General features: G+C 43.7%; 5 protein-coding genes across 5 annotated transcripts in view; 1 reads left to right on the top strand and 4 right to left on the bottom strand.

The window, feature by feature from the left end:
• Positions 1-621, top strand: part of PHALS_11734 (Hexapeptide transferase, conserved site) — a gene marked incomplete at both ends in the record, with an annotated part of 694 nt that extends 73 nt beyond the window's left edge. The window contains one exon of the mRNA XM_024727147.1: positions 11-621. Coding sequence (XP_024577753.1) covers positions 11-621 — 611 coding nt within the window. The remainder of the gene's footprint in view (positions 1-10) is intronic.
• Positions 622-2392: 1771 nt separating this feature from the next.
• Positions 2393-3562, bottom strand: PHALS_11733 (FOG: Ankyrin repeat; the record flags this gene model as incomplete). Its single annotated transcript, XM_024727146.1, has 2 exons — positions 2393-3021; positions 3106-3562. 2 exons carry the CDS (start codon positions 3560-3562, stop codon positions 2393-2395), a joined length of 1086 nt encoding a protein of 361 aa, XP_024577752.1.
• Positions 3563-3588: 26 nt separating this feature from the next.
• On the bottom strand, positions 3589-4320 carry PHALS_11732 (Ankyrin repeat-containing domain; the record flags this gene model as incomplete). Its single annotated transcript, XM_024727145.1, has 1 exon — positions 3589-4320. One exon carries the CDS (start codon positions 4318-4320, stop codon positions 3589-3591), a length of 732 nt encoding a protein of 243 aa, XP_024577751.1.
• Positions 4321-4390: 70 nt separating this feature from the next.
• PHALS_11731 (iq and ubiquitin-like domain-containing) lies at positions 4391-6115 on the bottom strand (the record flags this gene model as incomplete). The annotated part of the gene is made up of 3 exons (XM_024727144.1): positions 4391-5359; positions 5425-5546; positions 5608-6115. 3 exons carry the CDS (start codon positions 6113-6115, stop codon positions 4391-4393), a joined length of 1599 nt encoding a protein of 532 aa, XP_024577750.1.
• A 141-nt stretch (positions 6116-6256) lies between these two features.
• PHALS_11730 (ubiquitin-specific protease) lies at positions 6257-8440 on the bottom strand (the record flags this gene model as incomplete). The annotated part of the gene is made up of 1 exon (XM_024727143.1): positions 6257-8440. One exon carries the CDS (start codon positions 8438-8440, stop codon positions 6257-6259), a length of 2184 nt encoding a protein of 727 aa, XP_024577749.1.
• Positions 8441-10527: the final 2087 nt, after the last annotated feature.

Genomic DNA, 10527 nt, shown 5'->3' with positions numbered 1-10527 from the left:
GGAGTTGGAGTTGGAGCTGGAGTTGGAGTTGGAGTTGGAGCTGGAGTTGGAGTTGGAGCTGGAGTTGGAGTTGGAGTTGGAGTCGGAGTTGGAGTTGGAGTCGGAGCTGGAGTTGGAGTTGGAGCTGGAGCTGGGATGTATGGTCAAGGTAACGGCTATGGTGGAGTCGGCGCTGGGATGTATGGACAACGTAACGGCTATGCTGGAGCTGGGGCTGGAATGCGTGGTCCGGGTTATGGCTATGGTGGAGCTTGGGCTGGAATCCGAGGTCCGGGTTATGGCTATGGTGGAGTTAGAGCTGGAGGTGCTTGGCCCAACGGCCCCGGTTATGGGTATGGTGGGCCTGGAGGGCTGTACAGCAGTAGAAACGATTACAGAGGCCCTAACGCCGGTACCAATGTTGGTGCTAATGTGGTTGGAGGGACAGCGAGCCCTAACGATGGTGGAAGTGCTACGGCGGCAACGACTGATAATACTATTTCCACGCTCGGGTCGCAAGATGGCAGCACACCAAGCAGTAGTTCCACGGCTCCAAGCACGAATACGGACACCCCAATCCAAAGTGTCAGTGAGGGAACTGAGACGCAGCAGAAAGGGTATCGATTGCTTCGTTCGGACTAAAGCGAAAGATTCTTCAGCATTCAATTTGCTGACGCAGAAGCAACTGCATGTGTTTATTTTGTCGGTCGATCATAATGTAACAAGATAGTATCATTCGTTGAGAAACAACATTCCCCATCCTGCAAGTTTGCGTTTGATTATTTAGTGAAATCGCAGCTAATTCAAAAATGGGCTCACACAGTCAACAATCAAACTTTCTGTCCTCAAACAGGCTCTCTTAAGTACTGTGCCTTGGCCTGTAGTCGTCATCGTGGCATGAAAAAAGCACGGCTGCATCGTTTCCAAGTTCTGACTGGCATTTTATTATGATCTGTGACTTGTATAAGACCAACGCCCAAAGAAACAACGACGACTAGCCAACCTGAATCTATTAATTCTGGCCTATTTACAATTAGTTCTGATATATTCGCGAAGAAATTTATATCGTGTGCTATCCGTTATAGTTAATCAATCCCAATTCTCTGTTCGGCACTCCTTGCCAACCGGACTCCAGAGTTATAGGTTTGCTGTCTGTCTAGCGCTAAAGCTTGCCAATCGCCATTTACTTTGACGTACCGTTCCTAGCTCAAGCTGAAGTCACTAAACAATGTTGCAAAGATAATTGTGATGAACAACGAAACATTAGAAATACAGTAAGAACGATCTCTATATGCTGAGTCCCATTACCATCCATTTTTTGATGGGACATCCCGTGAAAAGATGCAGACATGCACGTCATGAATACTTACGTGATTCATACACGTCAATTTCCATAAATTCCGTGCTTCGCATTTTGTCTTTGGCACGACCTTAAGCATATTAATTGGCACAGCGTGATTCCAATCTGTCGACAACCTGAAGCTTGGCAGCGAAAACCCTGAAATATTATTTGTATCGTGTTTGAGGACTTTAGCAATGTGTGCCGATCCACTGACCACACCAAATGTCCATTACACCATAATTGCTTGGTCAACCATCTCATCGACTTTTCTCACTTGTAGGCTTACTAATCGAACTGTGTAACGAATTTTTTGATCAACGTTTGAGTTAAAAAAACGTGGTCACCATTTTTTTTTCTTCACTATAGTCCTCCAAACTGAAGTTGCAATGTGACTTCTTGTTTCACCTGCTTGGACGACAGTATTTGCTTGCGCTGACCAGACTGAAATCATACAGGGAAGTGTCCTCGGTACACGTCCGACATGATCCGTGATACCTTGCAAGCCCATGTTTACTTGAGCTCCTGATGAATTATTGTTGTGAGAATATCATTACCGGATCTACCGCTGCAGACAGGAGGCTCAAAGCTTATAATACCATAAGCAAAACGACGAGTCAGTCAGTGAGGTAAGGTGGCGGGCTCTTTGACACTTGCTAGTAATCTCGGCTTACCACCTTAACAACAACAGGGCAAGATAAATTGGATACACTAGAATGGATCCATGATATACTCTCTACCCCACAGTAGCATGACATATCAATTCAGACCACTGCATTAGCCTTTCAAACTTATTTTTGGGCAAATTCACGAGGAGTAGAGGTTTATGCGCAGTACAATTTTCCTTTGCTTATCGACAATAGGTGAGTGTAGACGTTGCAACCTGTATTCACGAGGTTTCGTATTGCTAACGATCAAATGATATGCCTGTTATCATAAGTATTGCTTGAGATCAAACCAAATGCATGTGTATTCACCGCGCAATTTCGCAGCACCGAATTCGGATACCACTATACTGTGTCTTGGCTAAAACAGCTACTTAAAGTATGTTCTTCTGGTAAACTGTCATAACTATCATGACCGTTTCCAGAAAGAAAATACGTCGTCATTGCTTACAAGTCGCCAACCATTATCCTTAAGCCAATCACAAACGTGCCAATTCCATGATTTTGCTTTCAATGTACATCCATCTAATGCACCAGGAGTGCGATCAAGTAGCCACTGTAGGATTTCAAGCCATGCAACATCAAACTCGTGTCTTAACCGAAATGAACGACATTCGGGAAATTCAGAGTAAAGAAATACAGCAGTATTTAAACGTCTCGAATTACTAAACAGTAACTCGAGGGCCAAAGGAGTACATCGTAATTTACAATGGCAACGCAGCCATTTCACTATTTCCAAATGGCTATTCGCAGCTGCTCTGTCAATTGCCATTGTAGTACATCCTTCATTTCGATTACAGTGTAGCCATGTCACGATGTCCAAATGGCCATTCTTGGCTGCTTCATTCATTGCCATTTGTGTACACCCTTCTGTACGATGTTCGTGCAGCCACTGGACTATAGAGAGAAAACCATTTGCAGCAGCTCGATCCATGGCTGCAGTTGTACAGCCTCCGTCACGAATTTCATGAAACCATTGCAAGAGACGCAAATCACCGTATGCAGCTGCTGAATCCATCACACCACCAAGTTCAAATGCTTCGTGTCTGTTCGCGTGTAACCATTAAACCATTTCTAAATTCCCGTGTTCTGCTGATCTCTTCATTGTTAGAACATGGCAACCTTCTTTTCGATTAACATGAAGCCATTTAACAGTCTCAAGATGTCCATTCTGTGCTGCAAAGTGCATTGCCAACGAACTACAGCCTTCAGTTCGTCTATGATGCAACCACTGAACCATTTCCAAATTTCCCATTCCAGCAGCAACATCCATTGCATGACTAGTACAATGTGCTTGAGTATTGTAGTGTAACCATTGTACAACTTGAAGCGATCCAGAACTTGCAGCTGCATCCAATGCAAATTGATCGGACTCTGCATGAAGTTTTTTCGCATGTAGATACTTAAGTACATCCAATTGACCATTTTCTGCTGCAAGATAGAACGATCCCCCAGTATTTGTGATCCTTTTTTTCTCAATAAGCCATTGAATCAAATGTAAATGACCACGTGCAGCAGCGGATTGCACAACCGCTACCGGATCTGAGACTAAATTTCGTTCAAACAACAGCTTGATCATGTCTAAATTCCCATGATGTGTCGAACTCAAATAAAAAATATTTGACGTATGAAGAGCAGGATCAAGATTAACCAGCGCATAACTTCCCACTGACAATAAGAGGCGGCTGAACTCAGCGCATCTGCAATGCCGACGCTAAATTCTTCATACAACCACCGTACAACGTCTACATTTCCATGAGCTGCTGCATGTTTCACAACATGCTGAGCATATTCAAATCGAAGCTCCACCTTTTCTCGAAGCCAAGCAATCAAATTATCGTGATGATTTCGTATGGCTCCAACTAATTCAATGCCTCCCCAATACACAATATCACGATGTTCTTTCCATAGAAAAGTCACGATATTCACATGTCCATTTGCAAACGCTTGAGCAACAACTTCAGTAAGAAATTCACCTGGTAAATACTCTTGAATGACCCATTGTAAACCTTGTAGATCACCACGAGCACCCATTTCACCAGTAACACTATTAACTTCCCAACGTCGAAGATATGGATCCATTGTTTTTACTTCGCGAGCAGCAAGATACTGAAGTAATCGAAGACTACCATTTGATTTCTTATACGCTGTCGATAAAGTCAAGTTTTGAGAAAAAGTATCTAGAAATGCATCGATCATACGAAGTAAACTCTCGGTAGCTTTGGTACGAAAGCATTCGTGACACACGAGATTTACTGCTGTGAGTACAGGAAAGACATGAATCGTCGTAGCTTCATTCACGTCTATCGCTTTATGTCGCTTACTATAAGATGTCATGTCGTTTAGTAAAGAGAAAGAAAAGTTAAGAGATCTAGACTTTAAAATGTGGGACAATAACTTAAGAATTCTAAGTACGCGCAGGCTTAAGTGCGGTCGCTTCTGGATTAAATTCAGGTGTCTCAAGAAATTGTAAGAAAAGGTTTGTAAGACGTTTCCGCAAACCTTCGAAACTCTTTTCCTTCCGTCCACGATGAAGCATATCAGCTTCACGATCAATAAGTTCGATAATCTCACGTGTCAAAGGACAATCAAATTCTTGAACTGTCCACTTGATATGAAGTAACATGTCTAAACGTTCGTCAACCGAATGGAGTGGAGTCCGAAGACCATGATACAAATCCATTAATTCTTTTGCACGGATAGTAAAAGGTGTGTGTACGTTTTGAATCCCACCATCACTCAATTGCCATAGTTTTGGACGTGCCATAAACTGCATCATCGATTCAATTTGCTGATTTCGATTTCCTTCTGTAGCTGTAACTTTTAAACGGTCAATTGTTTGAAGTAACTTGGTCTCTTTCTTTAAAATTCCATCAATTGCACGTTGTTTATCACTCTGATCTAAATGAGTTTGTGCACGAACTTTTTGACATTCATGCTGACGCCACGTTGCTAACTCATTGTACAGACTTTCAAAATCATTGACAGAGTTTGGATGCATCCGACGAGTGACTTGACGTTCTTTACGACTCTTTTCTGCCGCTTGAGCATCTAAACTAGTTAAAGTCTTGATTTCTTTACTTCGACGACGTTGCTCAAGCATAGAAAACACAAGATCTCGAGCTCGATATCCTCGCCACATTCGTTGAATAACAAGCACGGAATCTTCTCGAAGACTTTCGAATTGATACGAATCAAAATATGGATGTGCTGTAATCTGATAATCAAATGCTTCATCAAGTTTAAGATCCCGACGAGACATTTGCGTTCCCGACTCACGTTTTGTTTGAATTGAGCATGTGACGAGGATCTGCGTCTGAGTATCTCGATGATAACGAAGTGGACCATGTGGACCACGAGGTTCAAGTATATCAGTCTATTGATAAAAAGAATAATCGTCAACAACTAAAGGAAGAAAAAGCAAAGTACTATTTTTCAAACCTGCGTTGAAGCATGATGATAAAGTTGCAAGGTTTTTCGATGTTTGTACCCTCCAAGGTACACTTTGCGACCTACAAACTTTTCAATGTTTACGGTTATCCAAGTGGTACACTTCGTCTCCTCTGTCATCATATATCAATATATAAGTATCTTATAAGTAAAATCAAACACACATCTTCGTACCATTGTAAACTTGAACCTGCAAACGCTCAGGCATAATATAATCGTTTGAAATGGGTGATTTCGCTACAAAAGCTTCGATGGTACACTCGGCTTGAATCCCAAGAGAAGATAGCAGTACATTGTTTTCATTATCACGCAATCGACAAAAGTCCGGAAAAGTCACAGATTCGGGGGCCAACTGTAAATCGGTGCAAAGAAGTTGCCGTAACTTTGCAACAGTTGTCTGAGCCGTGACCATCACTCGATGCCGCAAAGAATCAGGTTGCAACACGACGAGCACTAGAAAAGCGTCATGTTCAACCTGCTCGGAAGAAAGTGGGAGAAATTCGACCATAGCATCTGTCGAAGCAGACGACGACTGGTCGACGTCATCAGTGGCAACAGCTTCCTCACTCTCGTCGTCAATTGCTGGGTCATCTCGTTCAATAGTCGAGATAGAATCATTTGTAGCATCTACAAACACTCTTGACTGCTCATGTGCAACAATCTCGTGCATATCAGTGTCCATGGCAACTTTACCCTGTTGCACTGCGCCCCTTCAATAACAAAAGGTCACAATAAAATATGGTCACATTGTCAAAATTGGACACTTTTACCATGCAAAAATAGAGTAAACACATTCTATTGTGTACCAATGACAAACATTCCACTAGACTGTTCGTTGTCGCTTCACCTCATCTTTCTGACGCATTAAAGTCTTTTGAAACACATTCGCACGACCTTGATTCGGCACAAATTCTTTCCGTTTTTTCACCTTTTTCATCTTGCCAACATCTAAAGTTTCGTTCCAATAGTCCAGTCGACGAGTATTACGCTGTTTCCATTCCTCTTGCTTTAATGCGTTGAGTACACGATCATGTTGCACGGCTAATGTCTTGTCCACTGCTTCGTCACTTGTCGTTTCAGAAGATTCAACGTCCGTCTCACCCGTCCACTTGTCCACCGTACGCCCAAACAATGCCGCACTACGTACACCAACATTTTTCAAATGTTGTGGATCAAATGGTACCCGAGAACATGAAGACATTTTGATTGGTGCAACAGGAGTGGCAACTGAAGGTGCAGACATTTCACTTGGTGTCACATTTGTGGCATCCGACATCTCGGCAACACTATGATTCATCCCAAGTTGCGGACATTTGGTCCACAATGCAGGGTGAAATCGAGAAATTCGCCCTAGACGACCGGTAAAACTGGGTGATATAAAGTACTGATTTCGCTCAGCATCATCATTTCGCCCACTTTCGACTTGACTTACCCTAAACGTCTCAACTGTTTCCTGTTGCGTGTTGCAAATGGTATCCGACGTGACCAACGCTCTATCAGTTGCAGGAGTGGACGGAACCACTGGTGTCTTAAGACTCGCAAGAAATCCCTTCATGTCTAGCTCCGTGACTGTACGCACATCTGTCTTGAGTACAACATTCTGGCTTGTCTTCGGCCGTGACAATTGAGTGTTTTCCTTAATTTCCTCTTTTGTCTTGATACGCTCTGACATAGGCAACACCCTCGAATAGAAGAGCATGTACGCTTTTTGTTGCAACACCGTCTCCAGACGAACCCATCGTACAGAATCATCGTTCATTTCGTACCATTGTCCGGACGAACCCTTGACAAATGCAAAATAGTGTCCGCAATCTGTTGAATAACCAGCATGGACAAGGACAGCATGCAATTCGTACTTTGTTCGTTTTCGATGCAAATCATCGCAATTTTTACTCATCCCAATTGCAATATCCAGCATTTGTGGAAATTCAATATGTCGCTTAATCTTACCAGACATGACATCAAAGCGCTTGAGCTGAATCATCAGTACATTTGGACATTTGGCAATAGATAGTCCCTTTTCAGCACGACTACGTTGACCACATTGCGAACATTTCCATGCATTGTAATCGTCCAGTTTTTCAGTTGCTGTAAAATGGCGCAACGCTCCAATAATTGAATTAACACCAGATGCAACTTCTAATGATAAATCCAAAAAATCATCATATCGTTCCGACACAAAACCACATTTGGCACATTTAAGACAATTTTTTAATTTTCCACCAAAAATACGATGCACAAATGTAGTACTCGCTGCCACGTGACTTTCACTTTTAATTTGCGCGCGACGCAAACACGAACGCTGCATAGAATCAAGTAAAAGACGAAAGAATTCGTGCGAATCTTCTTGTCGACCAATGCGAAAAGTCTTAGAAACGTGTCGTATATTCATGACCATTTCTTTTGGTTGCAATACACGTACCGTATTATTACCGTGTACCAATTGCAACAATCGCGACATGGCACGCACACTGCAAAAGTTATTGCCATGAGTGCCATGATGTCCAACTTTATGAAATTTAGACGAACTAGTGCCAAAAGACGTAGACATTTCCTTGTCCAACAACAATTGCGCAAAACAAGGAGTATAAGTCAAGCATTGCAACACTGAATTCAGGTAGCACGTGTTGCCCAAATTGGCAAAACCTGGACCAATTTTTCGCGATTGGTGCCATGCAAGCACCTTTTCAACCGCTTCGACACTGGTAATTTCCCTTTTCTCTTCCTTTTGAACTCTATTCTCCTTAAATTTGCCATCTACTTGACCAATTATTCGCACATTCTTCGCACGTACAAAATCAATACGACGCTCATTTACCAAAGCAACAGCTGATTTGCATTGTGCCTTAAACGGAAGTAACCCATTGACTCGACAAGTAGCAGTTTCATCCTGACTACTCTTTTCGCATTTCAATGGTGATCTTGTAGACTGAAAAGCTGAAGACGGAGATGACGAGAGTTTCGATGGCGCTTGCGTCAGCTCTGAAGCGCGTGAAGTCGCAAGCATCACAGCAGGATAAGACCCGAATGGCTGGCTGTCTGTAGTCTGAATGGATTTTATAATAAACCAATCAGTATGGAGTGGAGTTCCACTATTTCTGACCACGAATAAGAATAGAGGATAGTCTTTAATCGTCTTGTCATACAAAATGAACCTTCAACACTTTATAAGAAGAAGCCGGAGAAGCCGCAATTGTGAGACCTACATCAATTACACAGAAAGAGCACGACTCAATCAAATAGATAATATATACGTTTTTGGAGTCCAACTAGCTTTATCTTACACTTTTGCGATAAAATGTTGGAGTCCAGTACAGGTTTATAAAGGTTTGTAGTAGACTCTATACTAAAGTATGATATCATACTGAATGCGAAGATCAAACGTTGGCGAAGGAAAAGCTTAGTCAGAGCAAGCATAGCGATTAATCATGCTATCCAATTTCAATCTTAGTCAGAGCAAGCATTTATATTTATAACGTTTAACCATACAATCTTATCTTGTGTTCGTGCTGTCAAAATGGTAGTGGGCAACAGCGTATTAGCTAGTCTGACTACATCCATCTGCCACCTGTCGTACTTGATCACGTGACCGCACTCCTAAAAAAGGGTGACGTTCTAAAAAATACTCTACATTGTGGGACTGCCAGTAGTTATGCATTTATTTGGGTCTCACTATTTGAATAGGAAAACCTAAGGTTTTAGATGTAGGCGGCTAAGGGTGTATTTGCCTTGGTTAGGGGTCTGGGAACTCTTGGAGGTAGCGGATTGCAATCCGCTACACTTGTACTGGTTCTAATATGCAGCGTAAGGTCAGTGACCTGAGTAAGCTTTCCTCTAAGCGAAGAGCTACCGTAGCCCCGCTGCACTTGGTAGCACTCGTAGTCAATCTACTCCTAAGTCTTACGACTGATCTTCAGTAGGGGCGAAGCAATTCTCCTATTTGCCCCCAGAAATGCAGGGCAGGCTTTATAAGCTGATGTCCCTGCTTGGCCCTCTTGAGTGCGAGCAACACCTTGCTTCGCAAGGACCTGAAATGATAAGAGCGCTCCTAAAGGCGTTTTTTACCTATAAATGCTCGCTTAGAGCACCTAGAAGAGATGATGTCCGCATAGACTGCGTCCATATCGCCACTGTCGACGACGGATGACTCTTCCCGATCCAGGCTGTTCATGGTGAGCGATAAGACCTTCGAGGGTAAGGATGGACAAAATTATCTGCTCTTGGTGAGAGAGGTTGAGATGGCTATGGCACCGCCATGCTCCAGAACGAGCAACAGCGCGTGGTGCGAGCTATATCCGAGCTATGAAGCTGAGGGCCAGAATGGGCACCAACGTTCGGTACTTCGGCTGAAGCGGCGTTCCCCTCCTGGAAGGAGCGAAAGCTGCAGCTTCTGTGAGTGTTCTCGCCGCTAAACCAGGCATATCGCGTGCGATCGCGTTTCCTTGCCGTCCGACAAGGCAAGAAGTAATTGGTGGGCTTGTCCATGAGTTGCGAGCTCTCATTGCCGGGATGGCAGCCGATCTACTCCCCGATGCGGTCTCAGTGGCCGTCTTTATGGAGAACCTCCGCACTTGCGTGGCCAGAATGGAAGTCTTTCGTGTGCATCCGTCTTCGTTTAAAGAAGCGAGAAATGTGGTATTGAAGGGATTCAGCCTTAAGTCGGTACGACTTGGTTGGAATGCACACCCTCAGCGCTCATCGAGCGGACCTAAGCTAATGGATCTCAGCTTTGCTGAGAAAGAGGATGAAGCTCCGAGCTGTCGAGCAGCGTTCAAACACCCGACGGTGTTTGGTCTGTGGATACACCCGTCACCGTCGGACTGTTTGGCCCCTGCGCAAGGCGCGTAAAGATTCATCGAACCGACGTCCCGCCTCTAACCAGTCTGGTCCGTCGCGGGGAAACGAGAGAGCCCAGTAGGTGCGAATGTCCTACTAGGGAAGAACTGAGCTATGTTGTGCCTCAAAGTAGAGGGCAGCAAAGCCCAGCCCCGAAGAGCTCTGTGTTCTTGAACACAGAACGTGTATGCAAGCCAGGCTAGCTGGTCGTAAAAAGCGACCGCTAAGGGCTTTGAGAAGCCAAGGAAGATCCTGATT

Source organism: Plasmopara halstedii (genome assembly GCF_900000015.1).
Source record: "Plasmopara halstedii genome assembly, contig: Scaffold_555, whole genome shotgun sequence".
Lineage (NCBI taxonomy): Eukaryota > Oomycota > Peronosporomycetes > Peronosporales > Peronosporaceae > Plasmopara > Plasmopara halstedii.
Note: the sequence above shows the minus strand (reverse complement) of the source record. Positions and strands in the feature narration are given on the sequence as shown.